This window comes from Pseudophryne corroboree, chromosome 9, assembly GCF_028390025.1.
Source record: "Pseudophryne corroboree isolate aPseCor3 chromosome 9, aPseCor3.hap2, whole genome shotgun sequence".
Lineage (NCBI taxonomy): Eukaryota > Metazoa > Chordata > Amphibia > Anura > Myobatrachidae > Pseudophryne > Pseudophryne corroboree.
The window spans coordinates 237,774,470-237,794,208 of record NC_086452.1 but is presented as its reverse complement, the minus strand read 5'-3'; the positions used below and the strand labels follow the sequence as shown (position 1 = coordinate 237,794,208).

The following is a 19,739-nucleotide window of genomic DNA, read 5'->3' as shown; positions in this document are numbered from 1 at the left end:
TAGCAGTCTGCTGACAGTGTCCACCAGGTCCGTTATTATTATTATACAGTATATTATATATATATATATATAGCAATACGGTAGGCCACGGCTGTACCTACCTCTGTGCCGTCAGTGCACTCGTCGTCCATAACTAATTTAATACTATACTATCCATCCATCTACATTATATACCTGTGGTGTTTTTTTTTTCTTCATACTAGTTTAGCAGTCTGCTGACAGTGTCCACCAGGTCCGTTATTATTATACAGTATATTATATATATATATAGCAGTATGGTAGGCCACGGCTGTACCTACCTCTGTGTCGTCAGTGCACTCGTCGTCCATAAGTAATATAATACTATACTATCCATTCATCTACATTGTATACCTGTGGTGGTTTTTTTTTCTTCATACTAGTTTAGCAGTCTGCTGACAGTGTCCACCAGGTCCGTTATTATTATTATACAGAATATTATATATATATATATATAGTAGTACGGTAGGCCACGGCTGTACCTACCTCTGTGTCGTCAGTGCACTCGTCGTCCATAAGTAATATAATACTATACTATCCATCCATCTACATTGTATACCTGTGGTGGGTTTTTTTTTCTTCATACTAGTTTAGCAGTCTGCTGACAGTGTCCACCAGGTCCGTTATTATTATTATACAGTATATTATATATATATATATATATATAGCAGTACGGTAGGCCACGGCTGTACCTACCTCTGGGTTGTCAGTGCACTCGTCGTCCATAAGTAATATAATACTATACTATCCATCCATCTACATTGTATACCTGTGGTGGCTTTTAGTTGTGCGCATTAAAATATGGAGAACAAAAATGTGGAGGTTAAAAAAATAGGGAAAGATCAAGATCCACTTCCACCTTGTGCTGAACTGCTGCCACTAGTCATGGCCGAGACGATGAAATGCCATCAACTTCGTCTGCCAAGGCCGATGCCCAATGTCATAGTACAGAGCATGTAAAATCCAAAACACAAAAGATCAGTAAAATGACCCAAAAATCAAAATTAAAAGCGTCTGAGGAGAAGCGTTAACTTGCCAATATGCCATTTACGACACGGAGTGGCAAGGAATGGCTGAGGCCCTGGCCTATGTTCATGGCTAGTGGTTCAGCTTCACATGAGGATGGAAGCACTCATCCTCTCGCTAGAAAAAAGAAAAGACTTAAGCTGGCAAAAGCACAGCAAAGAACTGTGCGTTCTTCGAAATCACAAATCCCCAAGGAGAGTCCAATTGTGTTGGTTGCGAAGCCTGACCTTCCCAACACTGGACGGGAAGAGCTTGCACTTTCCACCATTTGCACGCCCCCTGCAAGTGCTGGAAGGAGCACACACAGTCCAGTTCCTGATAGTCAAATTGAAGATGTCAGTGTTGAAGTACACCAGGATGAGGATATGGGTGTTGCTGGCGCTGGGGAGGAAATTGACAAGGAGGATTCTGATGGTGATGTGGTTTGTTTAAGTCAGGCACCCGGGGAGACACCTGTTGTCCGTGGGAGGAATATGGCCATTGACATGCCTGGTCAAAATACAAAAAAAATCAGCTCTTCAGTGTGAAATTATTTCAACAGAAATGCGGACAACTGGTGTCAAGCCGTGTGTTGCCTTTGTCAAGCTGTAATAAGTAGGGGTAAGGACGTTAACCACCTCGGAACATCCTCCCTTATACGTCACCTGCAGCGCATTCATAATAAGTCAGTGACAAGTTCAAAAACTTTGGGCGACAGTGGAAGCAGTCCACTGACCAGTAAATCCCTTCCTCTTGTAACCAAGCTCCCGCAAACCACACCACCAACTCCCTCAGTGTCAATTTCCTCCTTACCCAGGAAAGCCAATAGTCCTGCAGGCCATGTCACTGGCAAGTCTGACGAGTCCTCTCCTGCCTGGGATTCCTCCAATGCATCCTTTAGTGTAACGCCTACTGCTGCTGGTGCTGCTGTTGTTGCTGCTGGGAGTCGATCGTCATCCCAGAGGGGAAGTCGGAAGACCACTTGTACTACTTCCAGTAAGCAATTGACTGTCCAACAGTCCTTTGCGAGGAAGATGAAATATCACAGCAGTCATCCTGTTGCAAAGCGGATAACTCAGGCCTTGACAACTATGTTGGTGTTAGACGTGCATCCAGTATCCGCCGTTAGTTCACGGGGAACTAGAGAATTGCTTGAGGTAGTGTGCCCCCGTTACCAAATACCATCTAGGTTCCACTTCTCTAGGCAGGCGATACCGAGAATGTACACGGACGTCAGAAAAAGAGTCACCAGTGTCCTAAAAAATGCAGTTGTACCCAATGTCCACTTAACCACGGACATGTGGACAAGTGGAGCAGGGCAGACTCAGGACTATATGACTGTGACAGCCCACTGGGTAGATGTATTGCCTCCCGCTGCAAGAACAGCAGTGGCGGCACCAGTAGCAGCATCTCGCAAACACCAACTCGTTCCTAGGCAGGCTACGCTTTGTATCACCGCTTTCCAGAATACGCACACAGCTGAAAACCTCTTACGGCAACTGAGGAAGATCATCGCAGAATGGCTTACCCCAATTGGACTCTCCTGGGGATTTGTGGCATCGGACAACGCCAGCAATATTGTGCGTGCATTACATCTGGGCATATTCCAGCACGTTCCATGTTTTGCACATACCTTGAATTTGGTGGTGCAGAATTATTTAAAAAACGACAGGGGCGTGCAAGAGATGCTGTCGGTGGCCAGAAGAATTGCGGGCCACTTTCGGCGTACAGGCACCGCGTACAGAAGACTGGAGCACCACCAAAAACACCTGAACCTGCCCTGACATCATCTGAAGCAAGAGGTGGTAACGAGGTGGAATTCAACCCTCTATATGCTTCAGAGGATGGAGGTGCAGCAAAAGGCCATTCAAGCCTATACATCTGCCCACGATATAGGCAAAGGAGGTGGAATGTACCTGTCTCAAGCGCAGCGGAGAATGATTTCAACGTTGTGCAAGGTTCTGCAACCTTTTGAACTTGCCACACGTGAAGTCAGTTCAGACACTGCCAGCCTGAGTCAGGTCATTCCCCTCATTAGGCTTTTACAGAAGAAGCTGGAGGCATTGAAGGAGGAGCTAAAACAGAGCGATTCCGCTAGGCATGTGGGACTTGTGGATGGAGCCCTTCATTCGCTTAACCAGGATTCACGGGTGGTCAATCTGTTGAAATCAGAGCACTACATTTTGGCCACCGTGCTCGATCCTAGATTTAAAACCTACGTTGGATCTCTCTTTCCGGCAGACACAAGTCTGCAGAGGTTCAAAGACCTGCTGGTGAGAAAATTGTCAAGTCAAGCGGAACGCGACCCGTCAACATCTCCTCCTTCACATTCTCCCGCAACTGGGGGTGCGAGGAAAAGGCTACGAATTCCGAGCCCACCCGCTGGCGGTGATGCAGGGCAGTCTGGAGCGACTGCTGATGCTGACATCTGGTCTGGACTGAAGGACCTGCCAACGATTACTGACATGTCGTCTACTGTCACTGCATATGATTCTCTCACCATTGAAAGAATGGTGGAGGATTATATGAGTGACCGCATCCAAGTAGGCACGTCAGACAGTCCGTACGTATACTGGCAGAAAAAAGAGGCAATTTGGAGGCCCTTGCACAAACTGGCTTTATTCTACCTAAGTTGCCCTCCCTCCAGTGTGTACTCCGAAAGAGTGTTTAGTGCCGCCGCTCACCTTGTCAGCAATCGGCGTACGAGGTTACTTCCAGAAAATGTGGAGAAGATGATGTTCATTAAAATGAATTATAATCAATTCCTCCGTGGAGACATTCACCAGCAGCAATTGCCTCCAGAAAGTACACGGGGACCTGAGATGGTGGATTCCAGTGGGGACGAATTAATAATCTGTGAGGAGGGGGATGTACACAGTGAAAGGGGTGATGAATCGGACGATGATGATGAGGTGGACATCTTGCCTCTGTAGAGCCAGTTTGTGCAAGGAGAGATTGATTGCTTCTTTTTTGGTGGGGGCCCAAACCAACCAGTCATTTCAGTCACAGTCGTGTGGCAGACCCTGTCGCTGAAATGATGGGTTCGTTAAAGTGTGCATGTCCTGTTTATACAACATAAGGGTGGGTGGGAGGGCCCAAGGACGATTCCATCTTGCACCTCTTTTTTCTTTCATTTTTCTTTGCGTCATGTGCTGTTTGGGGAGTATTTTTTTGAAGGGCCATCCTGCGTGACACTGCAGTGCCACTCCTAGATGGGCCAGGTGTTTGTGTCGGCCACTAGGGTCGCTTAGCTTAGTCACACAGCTACCTCATTGCGCCTCTTTTTTTCTTTGCGTCATGTGCTGTTTGGGGAGTATTTTTTTGAAGGGCCATCCTGTCTGACACTGCAGTGCCACTCCTAGATGGGCCAGGTGTTTGTGTCGGCAACTAGGGTCGCTTAGCTTAGTCACACAGCTACCTCATTGCGCCTCTTTTTTTCTTTGCGTCATGTGCTGTTTGGGGAGTATTTTTTTGAAGGGCCATCCTGTCTGACACTGCAGTGCCACTCCTAGATGGGCCAGGTGTTTGTGTCGGCCACTTTTGTCGCTTATCTTAGCCATACAGCGACCTCGGTGCAAATTTTAGGACTAAAAATAATATTGTGAGGTGTGAGGTGTTCAGAATAGACTGAAAATGAGTGGAAATTACGGTTATTGAGGTTAATAATACTATGGGATCAAAATGACCCCAAAATTCTATGATTTAAACTGTTTTTGAGGGTTTTTTGAAAAAAAATACCCGAATCCAAAACACACCCGAATCCGACAAAAAAAATTCGGTGAGGTTTTGCCAAAACGCGTTCGAACCCAAAACACGGCCGCGGAACCGAACCCTAAACCAAAACACAAAACCCGAAAAATTTCCGGTGCACATCACTAATTTTAGAAACCATTGTGGATATATTAGAGCTTAATTTCTCTTTACATCATGCCCTCACTGTATTATATGCTTGTGTACCCTTTTCTGCAAACTGACCATTATAAAAATCAGATATACAGTAAAGAGGACATCTTAGCAATCAGACATCTATAGAGATTCTGTGTTAACAGTGGTGAATTTCCCATTAGGTGTACGAGGCACGTGCCAAGGGGTGATACCTGTTAGGGGATGGCACTTGTATGCTTGTGTTGGTACTGTCAGACCGAAATGTTCCAGTAACTGCAAAATACTTCCACTTTACTGTACCATATTCCATCTTGAACGGAGTGACATACTGCCCTTGTAAGCTGTCCTACTTAGTAAATATGTGTACTAAATAAAAAAAAGTCATAGTGCCTTTTTATTTATTATTCTTTTAAATTGGCTATCATGTGATGAGGGCTCATATCCAATCAATTAAAATAATAAAATTAAGGGAGATGGTGCCTATTCTCTTATGCCTAGGGGCACCCTCATGCCTAAATCTGTCCCTGGGTGTGAATATTAATTTATTGCATCTGGCCCCCAAAGGTCCAGTGAGGTTTATATGACTGCACCCTAACATACCAAAGTAACTCAGGTTAAAGCCTACATCCCTAGATATGTGTTTTTCTTTTTTTCTTAAGATGTCAAACTCTAAGGGGATTGGCTTTCTTCCCAGGCAACAGTGAGAAAAAATGTTAAGGTAATCCAAAAAGCAAAATATTTGTTATTGAAAACAAGGTTGTTAATGGAATGTTCCAAGAAGCTTACTAAAATAATTGACAATCTTGTTTTTTCAACAGCCTTATGTTCATTGTTGTGTAGTCTTGTGTATGTTGATCATGCAAATTAGTAGATTAAAATAGCATTTACCTTGTAACTGAGGTAACTTAGCAAGATTGTTTCAAAAAGACTGATAATTGCCACTGTCACCTGGAAAACAGATGGTATTTGTAAACAAAACAATTGTTCATTATACAGCAGTCAGAAAAACAGCAAACATATATATATATATATATATATATATATATATATATATACATTTTATTATTATTTTTTCTTATAACAATTATACACGTGTTATCAATAAATGTGTATTATGTTCATATAAATTTCTTTAATAGTCTAATTTGAAGATTTTTATCTTTCAAAATATGACATAGAGGGTCTAAATCGCTGCTGTGTGTTTTCGCACAGTGGTCGATCAGGTCTGAACTGCGTACGCGCAGGCGCCTCAGTGCACCGGCATATGCCAGAGATGCGATAGGCATGTCAGCCCAGTGATCGTCTCTGTCTGATTGACAGGCAGAGGTGTTCACTGGGCATAAGGGGGAGGGCCGGGGGCATTTTGGGGGCCCGGTCCAGGCAACGCAGGAATGCCTGGACCATGCGGGGGGCGGGCCCCGGCAGCTGCATGACATCACACGCAGCCGCTGCAACCCGGAGAGTGATGGGTAGCTCCCTGCCAGTACGCAGGAGCTGTGCTGGTGGGGAGCTACTCTTCAGGTAGTGTAGGCGGGGGGGAAGAGCCCTGTGCTGGGCGTCCACCCCCCCATGTCTGTGAAAGTGATCGTAGATGTGCTAACTTTAGCACATCTATTATCAAGTCTTAATTACCCCAAAGATGCATAATTTTCATGTACAGATGACTGCTTAAATAATTATTGAAATATTTAATGTACTGTATATTTAATCTAAAAAATAATCTTAAATAGACTATTCCTTTTTATAATTAAATGTAACAAATCTTCATAGCAAATATTTAATGAATACATTTAACATGTATATTTTAAAAGTTTCACAATTTCAAAATTGACACAAATAAACAGAAACATAGATGAAATGCTAGGTATGGACCTAACAACTGCTTTTGTGTGTTTGCGCGGAACCCCAGAGGACGAGGTTTTCCTGTAATATTTGAATTAATTTATTCTACTTTTTACCCATTTCAGGAGCTACATGCAGCTACTCAGTTTATTTCTTTCATGCAAACTACTCTTTAGTTGAACTTAGTGGCTATTAAAATGCTGCACACTAATTGTAATTGCATGTGAACATATATATGAAGTGGGTGTAGTATGGTTTGCCGGCGGTCGGGTCCCGGCAAATGAGCCCCTTGCAGGCTCGCTGCACTCACTACGCAGCGGGCATGGTGGCGTGCTGCATGCCACACTATCTGTTCTGCCTCCAGGGGGGTCGTGGGCCCCCAAGAGGGAGAAAAGATGTCGGTATGCCGGTGGTCGGGAATCCGGCGCCGGTATGGTGGTCGCCGGGAGGACTGCCACCGGCAACCTGAAGACCACTCGTATGAAGTAAAGCTGAGTGAAATGTATTAGTCATTCCATAGAATGCTTTTCTATTGCAATATTTGTCTTTGGGGATTAGCACTATACTCTTGCATTATTTTGTCTAAATTGTGCAGAATACTTATAAATACCTATATTTTTATTTATCCTCAAAATTAATTTTTCTTCCACCTGGACTTCTATCTTATTATGTACACAACCACACTATAGAGCAGAATGAATTGTTAATCTCTAGGGTACAGTTTAAAGGTGGCTTAAAGCAGTCAATATAATTAGTGCCTCCAGCCTTTAGAATTAACTGGAAGTAACGAAGGGTATCAAGTCACTTTGGCAGGAATTGCCTTGGTCACCCATGAGGGAGAAATGAAATAGTGAACTGACTGAAAACTAAATGGAGTTCTATGTGTGTTCTGCATGATGGAAATCAAATTTTTCAGAGGCCAAACAGCAAGAACATGGAATGTTTCTACTGTACATATATAGATAATAGTATATTGCCTTTTGTAGACAAAACCAACACAAATATTTTCCTTGCTTATTAATTAGCTTTTCTGCTATTTTGTTTTCATCTCTTACAGTGCTTTCCCTACATAAATGAAGGTTAGAAACATGGAGTCACAGTCGCACAATAAAAAGCACTGGATCTGAATCCAGTACCTTGTGTACTATGAATATGTTTTCTTGCTGGTTAAGTAAGATTCTGAACTGTCTCTGATCTCGACTTACTTCCTGGCCACAGTCTAGCTGTTGCATACAGAAACGCTCAACTGCTAACATTGGAGGCCATCACTTGACAAATAAATTACACCTTCCATAGGGCTGGTACAAGTTTCAATGGTGCAACATTTGTTGCTTCTAAAGATGCACCCATTGGGATTTCATCATTCATGGACAATGGGGGTCATTCAGATCTGATCACTATGCAGCGATTTTTACAGGTGTAGTGTATTTTTGCTGTGCAACTGTGCGATCGCATGTGTAGCAGAGCTGCACAAACTGATTTTGTGCAGTCTCTGCGCAGCCCACTGCGATCACATCAGGCTGTTTGGAACCAGATTTGACATTAGACACCCTCCCTAAAAATGCTCGATCCCGCCTGCGTTTTTCTGGACACTCCCTGAAAATGGTCAGTTGCCACCCACAAATGCCCTCTTCCTGTCAATCTCCTTACGAAAGCCTGTGCGAATGGATCCTTCACACAATCCTGTCACTGACCGGCGATCCCCATTGCAGCCGTCTGTCGCACCTGCGCATTGCGGTGCATACGCAGTTCGGATCTGATCGCCCACTTTGTGAAAACGCACAGCAGCGATCAGATCTGAATTACCCCCAATGTCGGTGGGTATATAAGTCCTTGCATATACAGACACATGCATTGCACCAAGAATGGCTGTTGTAGCGTTTGCATAAATGTGCAGAAATGCGACCAACAAAAGATGCAGACATGGACACAGCTACATCCTTCTCAAAATCAGCCACATAGTGTGGATTAAATCTAATTAAATAGATGGTTGAGGGCTTCAGTCAGTAAATGCTTTTTTTTACAGGTGTATTTCTGGGATGATCATTTTTTTATTTTGTTGCCCCATCAACTGCGGGACCCTTAATAGCAGCTGGCCCTGGTTCAATGCACAAGCGTAACCGCTGCTGGTTTGGTGTGTTCCTTAAATTAAAAAAAAGAAAAAGAAAATCTCCTAACGGAAGTGTGTGTGTGTGGGGATGGGGAGGGGGTGGCATGTCACTTGGTGAACCCCCTTGAATCCACCTATGTATGCATGGGTGCTGGAACTGTAAGCCCAGATTTTAACTTTCAGTCCTATTATTGTGAAAAAAAATATGAAAGTTTAAAGAAAATATTTCATTTGTTTTGAAAAGTATTTTTGCATTTTAAAACATAAACTCATTAAAAAAGATTTATTCAAGGTATTTTATTGCCACAGGGTTATACTTGTTATTGTAACATTAAATAACAGTGTTATATTTGGTGATAACTCTTTACATGTATTGAGCAATACAATAATGTGGTCAATCACCGGTAAAAACATCATTTTTTTGCCAGGAATAAAATAAAGAATGTACCAGCGCTGGCAGTAAAAGAACAAGGGGAACCAGGGGCGGGAGACGGAGCAGAAAACAGGAATCGAGTCGAAAAAAGGATAAGCAGAAGAATAAAAGTAAAAAGAAGGTAGGGAGTTCAAATGAAGAGGAGACCATAGGAGGGAAGATGAAAATTTTCAACCTCAGCAAACACATTCTAGCAAAAGAAGAGATCTCCGTCCTTGAAAAAGGCTTAAAGTTTGCGCCTTCATTACCCCTTAACAAATTCAACACATATGTGGACCTTAACAAATTTGTCCGCAAGTTGAGTTTGAAAAAATTCTTCATCAGTAACCCCTCTACAGAACCAACTAGCATCCCCACTACCCCCTTCAAACCTAAGTCAATCTTCAACCCCTCCCATATGACGGGTAACTTCATAGAAACATTCCTAAAATTAGTATCAGACGACATAAAGGGAATGGAACCTAAACTTCATCGACATAACCTAACGATGAAAGAACGGCAAGCCCTTACTAGGCTGAAGGAAAATGAGGAATTGGTTATCAAACCAACGGATAAAGGGGTCATGTCCAAAGAGGAGTACGATCAGGAGGTACTCAGGCAATTGGGGGATGGACAAACTTATGCAAAACTTAGAACAGACCCCACCATGGACATCCTTTCAAAATAAGATACCCTTTTAACAAAATACGGGGAGCTGGGCACTCTAACAGACAAAGAGATCCAGTTTATTTACAACAAAGACCCAGTCATTCCGGTGCTGTATGTGTTGCCAAAAATACACAAAGATCCAGTCAAGCCACCGGGCAGACCGATCGTATCGGGTATTGACTCGGTTACAGCAAATCTATCAGAATATCTAGACTTCCACCTCCAACCACTTGTATCAAAATATCCTTCCCATCTGAAAGACACCACAGATTTTTTACGAAATCTGGAGAGTTTGGAATGGGAGGAAGGACAAATCATGGTGGCAGCAGACGTAAGGTCACTTTACACCATCATAGACCATGAAGATGGTCTAGCTGCCCTTAACCAGGCATTTGAGAGAAGTACTATGACTACAGATCTCAAAAACTTCATAAAGGATGCAGTTAAATTTATCTTAGAGAATAACTATTTCTCCTTCAACAATGCATTTTATTTACAGAAAGTTGGTACAGCAATGGGCACCAGGTTCGCCCCAAGTTATGCCAACATTTTTATGGGACAGTGGGACGAAGAAACAATATGGAACCACTGTCCCTTTGGGGCGAACCTGGTGGCCTGGAAGAGGTACATTGATGACGTATTCTTCATCTGGAGGGGTGATGAGGGAACCCTAAATGACTTCTTTATGTACCTGAATACTAACACGAAACATATCCAATTCTCTTTTGAGAGTAGCAAACAGACCATCAATTTTTTGGATATTACGGTATGGGCGGATAAAAATGGCTTAAACACCAAGAATTACACAAAACCTACGGACTCAGGAATGTTCATAAATGCAACAAGTTGTCACCACCCCAATTGGCTGGATTCGATTCCAGGGGGCCAATTTAGGCGCATGATACGTAATTGCAATAAGCAGGAGGTATTTGAAGAACAGGCGCAGGGGTTGTGCAACAAATTTAAGACATCAGGGTATAATATAGAAAAGGTCACCAGTTCATTTATGAAGGTATCTGACATTGACAGAAAGGATCTTTTCGTCAACAAGGATAAAAATACCGATGTTAAGAACTACGACTGGTCATTTGTAACTTCGTTTAGTAGTCAGTATAGGGCTCTGGAAGGTTCCCTTAATAGACACTGGAAAATCCTAAAAAAAGATCCAGTTATAGGTGAGCTTTTGCCAACCAGACCAAAATGCATTTACAAGAATGCCCCAAACATCAAAACAAGTTTAGTTAAAAGCGCGCAACCAACAACGAAAAGGATGAACACCATTAAGTCTAAAGGTTTTTTTAGATGTGGTAGTTGCTTGGGTTGTAGGGGCATCAAAGGGTCGGGCAGTAAAGTCACGGAGGTGACCATTAACAAAAAACAATTCAAGATATCGGATTTCATCACTTGTAGTACCAATAATGTAGTCTATGCAATTGAGTGTGGTTGTGGTTTGTGGTACATAGGAAGAACCTCCTGACCTCTTAAAACAAGGTTAGGAGAACATCTCAGGAATATCAAGAAATCCCTAACCACCCACGCTCTATCAGAACATTTCCGTGTGTCTCACCAAAGTAATTGGAATGGAATTAGACAGTTCTGTGGTTTAAGGCACATAAAAGGGGATTGGAGACGCAAAGATCTAGCGACTCAGTTGGCGAAAGCAGAGATGAGGGCGACATATGAGTTAGGGACGCTGAAACCAGGTGGTTTGAACAGCGATTTTGAAATTAAGTGGTTTTTATAAGAATTTCACTACCACTCCCTGCCCATTGCCTGATAGATAGGTGTCTTGTCCTTTATACATGTCCCTATCACCATTTGATAGATTTATATTTTTTAAGAACATTTTTTATAAAGAAAAGTGTTTAAATAAATTGTAGGGGTTCTTTATGAGTGTATTATGTTCAGTTCACCATACCCTGTCAATCGCATCTTAGACTTTTTATTTTTTTATTTTTAAGGATAGATCCCCTCATCATAGATCTCTAGCATTACTACATGTTGAGATACTGTATATAGTTTACATTAGGATCTTAATTATAGTTGACACATAAGCAAAAGTATATCATGATCAATGACTGATACTTTGTTTATGTCCATTTTTATTTCCGTGTACAATCTTTTGTTTACATCTAATATGTGGACAGTGTCGATGTCCGTCACCGGAAGTGACGCGACGCAACTCAGGAGAAGGGAAGAGACTTTGCCCACACTTCAAAACGGTTGTGACGTGACGACGTCCGGTGGCTGGGGACAATCCGGACTTATTTAAACCCGTTTGAACTTGCTGACAGCAGAAGGAGATGTAGGTTTATGTGAGAGAACTGGGCGATGTGTAGTGAAGTTTCTTCAGCCAACAACACCGGACTCTCTCAGGACCGTAAGTCCGGGGCTGGTGCCGTGGCAACATACATCAACAGGAAGAGGAAATGACCAACAATGCACAATGGGACTGAGTGAAGCTATAAAGCTTACAGGGTTCAGCTGCGGTCACTGCAAAATGATTGGCTGTGAGACATTTAAATAGACTTCCCCTAGCAGCACACTGAATCAATTTGCACCTTGACAAAGACCTCTGTGAGAGGTTGAAACGCGTTGGTGGACACAGGACTGGGAGCTGAGGAGTACCGGTGGACTAAACAGTGCAGTACAGCGAGGTACAGGGGATTTCTGGGTTTCCCTGCTCCATTAAAACCCGCAAGCTGATTTTGAACTGTATTCACAGTTCTAAACATCTGGTAATTCCCCATTTCTCCTCATTATTTCAGTCCATGCAATTGTGCTGTTTAAATACATGCTGCTATTATCTATGCAGCTATTCATTTTAAATGGAATGTTTTTAATTATTGTTAGTATACTGTAACATGTTTGATGTTTGATTATAACTGTACGTCACTATATTTATATATTTTTTCCTATATGGCATCCGTGTGAGTTTACAAATAACTCCAGAAGCCTATTGTGACTGTGACCTCCCTGCGGAGCGCAGGATAAGTCCCCTTCTTCAATTTTTGTTGCATGTACACCTTTGGGTGAAGGGAGTGGGAACCTTCTTTGAAGGGGGTGTGTCCAGCAGCTCATTATATGCGCATTAAGATTTTTCCTTTAAATTTTATTGGAGTAAAAGAACATAAAATGGACAGTTTGTATTAAAAAATTATCACAATTTATTAACTACATAATGATTTACATCAATTAAATATAAATTAATAATTATATGAGGAATTAAAAATGTATTGCGACCTGTATGAATTGTACGTGATCTGCAAATACCCACTTATGGACTCCTATATGCAATTCAAGGAGCTTGACTAGTACATTCTCCAGTGCATTCATAAAGTCACTGTGTTTAGCAGCAAAGGTTTTACCAGGTATTTAGCCGCAGTCCCCTGATGGTATCTCAGCTTTAGGAATGATCCATTGAATGCTGGAGGAGTAATTCGGTCATAAGGTCTCCGGTGTCTCTTGTTCACCACTGGATCCTTTACTTGCTGTTAAGAACACTGGTCTAACGCTGAAGCTGCTGTCCATGGTCCTCCCTCTGTCATTTGCAATTTTATGGCACAGCCCTTTCTACACTCCAAAAGCTGCACCATGGCCCTCATTCCGAGTTGATCGCCCGCGTTGTTCACAGCGCAGCAATCAAGTGAAAAAGCGGCAATGGTATGCAGCGCGCATGCGCTAAGTACTTTCACACAAAACTTTGTCGTTTTGACCAAGCTCGAGCTACGTTTTTCAGTCGCTCGAGTGTTCGTAGTATGATTGACAGGAAGTGGGTGTTTCTGGGCGGCAACTCAGTGTTTTCAGGGAGTGTGCTAATAAACGCAGGCATGCCAGGCAAAAACGCAGGAGTGGCTGGAGAAACGTGGGAGTAGCTGGCTGAACGCAGGGCGTGTTTGTGACATCAAACCAGGAACTAAACAGACTGCAGTCATCGCAAGATAGGAGTAGATCTGGAGCTACTCAGAAACGGCATGACATTTTTCCTGTGCAGTACTGCTAACCTTTTGTTCGCACTTCTGCTAAGCTAAGATACACTCCCAGAGGGCGGCGGCTTAGCGTTTGCACTGCTGCTAAAAGCAGCTAGCGAGCGATCAACTCGGAATGAGGGCCTATGTTGGATGTCCCTCTGGGATAACACTCTGAAACCTGTACACTGCACCTCCCTAATCCTATGGGACTGTTAGTGTGAACAGCACAGTAGATACCCTCTTCCCCATTATCTCCATACTCCAAATATGAGCTCCCTCTCTCTTCCACACATACAAACTTACCTGCCATAATCTGCATGCTCTGATTCTCTCTCCAGTGGTCTTGGGCTGTCCTGACTACCTGACCTCCAGCTGGCTTAGTTCCTTCTGCCGCCAATATGGCACCTTAAAAGAAAAATAAGCTTTCCACCATAGATCCTCTGATCTAGTTTCAACCCCTTTGTGTCCTTGGATCTTAATGGGACACCCTCATCCTCCTCTCAGCCTCCATAGGAGCAGTCCCCCTCTCATAATGCCATCTCAGGAGTGGCCTCTCCTCAGCTACCTAGAGTTCCCTCTTATCCCGATATTGCTCTTACTGCCAGTATGATGCATCATATGCTTCAAGCCATTAAGGCAAAAGTGTCAAGTTTGGGTGATTTCCAGTGAAACTTTTCATATATACTGTAAGAATGGTTCTACGTATGTTATGTTGTTTTTTGATGCGGGTGTTAATCAACTCATGGGGTGGCAAATTCCAGTTCCTTCTTCTACACCCAAACATCCCACATCTGCTTCCTCTGATGGGTTCCAGGTTTGGTAAGTGTGTCCCTGTAATGTACCCATGATTAGTGCCTTTTGTTTTGTCTCTTATGAACTCCTACTAGACCCCACAGAACTTTTGCTGACATGCCTACTTGAGTTGGGGAGGCCCTTATGGTTTCCATCTATTGTTAATGTTGTTATTGTTCATTACATTTATTGTGGTTCTCTCTGATGGGCCCTATTTCATTTTAATGAACATTATTATTTATTAGAGAATGTGTTTTAATTTACTTTTCTTATTTTCTGTTCTGTTCATTTTATGGCTTTGCTATATATCCCTCTCCCTCTTTTCTTTTGTTTGTGTGGGTGGGGATGGCCCTTGCTTGACCCCATGTTAACTATTTTGCTACACTTTTTTTTCTATCCCTGTGGCAAATACTTTGCCCTTATAACTCAGGTTTTTTTTGTTTTCCATTCTGTCCATTCTGCTGTTCCTGTACCTATCCCTTCCTGCAGGGTATTAGAGACACCCTTCATGTTAATTTTCCCTTGCACCTACTATTTACCATTGTGTCACTATCTTTATAATGCACGGTTAAAAAAATAACAAATAAAATCATTTATCTTTACTTGTGAAAAGGCTCCACTCTCAGACCATACGAGCTGGCTCCCATTCCCTTTCCATGTTCTTAAAGTGGATGCAATAACTCCTTAGGTGACACATTTTTTATCCATTCTCCCTCCTCACTTTACAGGATACAGATTCGCCCCTTTTTTAAACAGCCATTGAGTGACAGCCTGTATGCCACAGTATGCCATCCAGAAACGTGTATGGTGTGTGAAACAAAGTTACAAGAATGGCGGGCTTACCCTGGCATCCATAACAACTGGGTTCCAGGAACATTTGCAGAGACCTGCACCACTAAACAAAACTATGTTTGCTGGAAATGTTCCAGCAAACAGGATCAGTATCTAATCATAATAAAGGATGTTGCGGCAGACCACGCAGCACCAGGAGCAATGTATAAGGATGGAAAAAAGTTACAGTTAGCTTTTTCTTTTAAACACCCTGTATTTCAGTTCTCTACTGCTTATATTCTCACTTCCCAGGTAACTGATAGAACTGACAGATACCTGATTTTTTATTGTAATTTTGAATGAAATGGTGGGTACTCTGGTACCACTCTGTACCCTTTATATCCTTCAAGTGAACTCTTTGAAACTGTTTGTTTGTTTGTTTGTTTGTTTGTTTATTTGTGTCTGTATGGTGTGAAATTGATTATTTACTACTGAATGTGTACATTTGCGATTGTTTGTATTATGGGCCTCCTTTTGTACCCCACCCTCTTCCCTTGCTTTTCTGTTTTTTGTACCCCATTTCCCCATGTTTAAAGCAAACTCTTTTCAAATATCTAATGAGGAGTAAAAACAGTATCAGTGTTCTTATCATAGCAAGGTGCATCGAGAATGCAATGTTACAGTGCCAAACAGAAGGCTGGGGGAGGACAGCTCTTCTATGTTTATGGGCAGAATTGTCAGTTTATCCTATTGTATAAACATGCGGAGGTACATGTAAATGGCACATTTTTTAAGTAAACAACTTTTTAATCTATGCAGAGGAAAACATTTATGCTGCTTTAGAGCCATAGAGTTTGCAGAGTTTTTCATCATGTAAAGTTTGAAAATGTTTATACAGTATTTTCTTTTTTGTCTGCTCATCCAGCATCTGAGCTTTTTCCTATGAAGTGCACACACAAATAGGTATCTGTATTTTTATGTTCTCCTACAAGTTTTCAATAAAGCAGTTGTGCAGAGCCTGCAGGTTATTTCTGGGTCTATGTCAATCTTGTTACAAATAAAACCTACTTCACAATACATTTGGGTGCAAATATGCTTTCTTTGATTCAGTCTTTAATTCTACATGTTCAGTGTAAATTTAACATTGATAATAAATATCTGATGTCTTGCTATTGGCTATTACAAATAAAGCAATATCAGTAAATAATCTCACGTCTTATCATTTTTGTCACAAGAGTTTATCTAATAATAACTGCCTACTCTGTCAATGTGCAAGCTGGCAGTGGTGTACATCAGCGGTTCTCAACCGCGGTCCTCAAGTACCCCCAACAGATCATGTTTTCCAGGTCTCCTCACAGGATTGCAAGTGAAATAATTTGCTTCACCTGTGGGTCTTTTAAAATGTGTCAGTGAGTAATGAATGTGCACCAGCTAGGTGACCTGGAAAACATGAACTGTTGGGGGTACTTCAGAACCAAGGTTGAGAACCACTAGTGTACATGATAACATACCACACCCCAATTATATTACAACTGACACTTGTTAATAAACTATGCCATCGCTATGAGGTGTTGTCTGAGATTATTACATATTAATAAGATTGACAGGGCTCTTGAAAGATATCCGACGAACTCGGGTACCTCACTAGTCCCCATCAACAGGCCCAGGTAATTAATACCCACTCCCCCACCCATTCCGGATCTTCTGTCTCTAATGCACAATACTGTGAGCAGAATCATTAACACCATTATAAAAAGATTATTGTTTCACAGTAATCTCCTGATTTTACATTCGGCAAAAATAAAAGGTCTTTTGAGAAGTGATTTTGATTTTTAGATTCTACCATTTATTTTTATTTTGAAACCAATTTGTGTTTTAGTCTAAAAAGATAAAGTGGAGATAAAAGACACCTTACAAGTGGAAACACTGATTAACAAGTGTGTTTTAGTTCAAGAGCTCGAGACGTTATTTGCATATATTAAAAGATAGTTTTGAGAAATTGCAGTAATTCCAAAGTATATAAGTAAAGAAACTGTTCACAAAGTGTGATTATGATGTCTAAAAAAATTCTGAAAAAGTAATATTCAAAAAATAATGAAAGTTATTAAAGTAAACAAAAGATGCAGACTCAATATGAGGTACATGGACCTTGCTTTATTCTAGTATGTAAAATTATATAAGGCTACATGCCACTATAATTTCACTTGTACCGCAAGAATAAAGAATTGAGAGAAACAAACTTTCAATCTTAAAAATAGAGGGTAGAATGAGACATCAATAAAGTTTGAAGTAAATACTGTATGCTGTCTATTACTGACAGTACAAACAGATGATGTGTGTAATACTTGAACTTGGTGAAATATAAAGTTGCATTAAGTATATCACTATCTATACAGTACATGAAGTATTAATTTTAACAGGACAATGTTATTCATAACTTTTATTAATATGTACAAAGAATCATCACTAACAAAGGACCACAACAGTTTCTAAAAGTAAGTAAATAATTATGTCAAATTTAACAAAGAAACAAAAAAAGTTGTGTGTAATAGTACTTTCTGGCAAGAATCGCAGTTCAACAGTATTACTAATATTTCCAAACTCCTTGCAGTGCTAGGTCAATGAACATAATAATAAAATAGCAAATTACCTGCAGCCCCCAAAGAGGCAAACTTCTGTTTACCCATATGATATGAGACCTGCAATAAAGCACACATAAATAGTTGAAGGACAAGTAGCATAAAGCTGAATTTAAAACAAAAAGAAATTCATTGAGGGAATAACCAAGTATGGTTCACACTTACTGAACCATACTGTTCACACTTAGGGGACTATTTATGAAAGCATGGATAGAGATAAACTGGAGAGAGGTAAAGCACTAACCAATCAGATCTTAATTGTCCTTTTTCAAATGCAGCATGTAAAATGAGAGATAGACGCTGATTGGTAAGTGCTTTATATCACTCCCCTTTATCCCTCTTAATGCTTTGATAAATACCGCCCTTAATCCTGCCATTATAACAGTGACATAGGTGTGGGTAATGTGGCCTGAATCTGAGTCGGCCACATTCACAGCCATGAGTGCCTCTTTTACCACAGTCAAGTCTTGATTTTAAAGTAATGCCACTATAAAGACCTTGTGTGTTGTACAGCCATGCGTCTGTATGTGCAAGAACTAATTGCAGTGTCTTTAGATACACCATTTAAACCTGCACCAGCCCTATGATACTGTAAGTGCAGTTTCTCCATCTGAATATGGCCTCCTATGGAGTGTTTGAGCATTGAGCATCTCTTTATGTAACCGCTTTCACTGACACGCCTGTGACAAACCCATATGATGTATATTACTGAACAAAGAGTCCTGGAAGTGATGTTATGGTCCCCAAAGTGACCTGATCTCAACATCATTGAGTTTGTTTGGGAATACATGAAGGAACAGAAAGATGTGAGCAAGCCTACATCCACAGAAGAGCTGTGTTTAGCTCTCCAAGATGTTTGTAGCAACCTCCCTGCCGAGTTCCTTCAAAAACTGTGTGCAAGTGTACCTAGAATAACTGATGCTGATTTGAAGGCATAGGGTGGTCACACCGAATATTGATTTGATTTAGATTTTTCTACTCTTCATTCACTTTGCATTTCATTAATTGATAAAAAATAAACTTTTGACAGCATCTTTTCCATACCTGCCTAAAACTTTTGCACAGTACTGTATATACAGTATATATACTTTACACTCACACACACACACACATACACACACATTTATATTTCAGAGACTATGGGGGTCATTCCGACCCGATCGCTCGCTGCAGTTTGTCGCAGCACAGCGATCGGGTCAGAACTGCGCATGGCAGTCGTCGGTGCCCAGCGATCACCTCTGAGACAGAGGCGGTCGCTGGGCGGGAGGTGGCTGAATGACGGTGTTAAGCCGCCATTTAGTAGGTGCAGTCCGGCCAATGCAGGCGTGGCCGGACAGTTGGGAGGGCGTGGCGCAGCGGCTGCATGACATCTCACGCAGCCGCTGCGGCCAGCGGCAGCGATACACAACTCCTGGCCAGCCGCAGGAGCTGTGCTGGCCGGGAGTTACACCACAGATGCAAAGGCATCGCCTCTGTGTGATGCTTTTGTATTTGCGCGGGGGGGGCCATCACTGACATGCGGGGTGGACTAGCCCTGTGCTGTGCTGGAACTTGCACAAGGGCCCCAGAAGTACAAGGGCCCTAGACTAATAGCTGAGGGTCCTTTTCTTTCCAGAGGTACCAGA

The 19,739-nt window shown here is 41.9% G+C and overlaps 1 protein-coding gene across 2 annotated transcripts in view; it reads right to left on the bottom strand.

The window, feature by feature from the left end:
* LOC134957937 (potassium channel subfamily T member 2) overlaps positions 1 to 19,739 on the bottom strand; it is a 1,656,739-nt gene that overhangs the window by 814,213 nt on the left and 822,787 nt on the right. For both annotated transcript variants that reach the window (XM_063940188.1, XM_063940189.1), the window contains exons 4-5: positions 18,126 to 18,174; positions 5,797 to 5,856 (exon numbers count right to left, since the gene is read on the bottom strand). In XM_063940188.1, the coding sequence (XP_063796258.1) occupies positions 5,797 to 5,856; positions 18,126 to 18,174 (109 nt within the window). The remainder of the gene's footprint in view (positions 1 to 5,796; positions 5,857 to 18,125; positions 18,175 to 19,739) is intronic.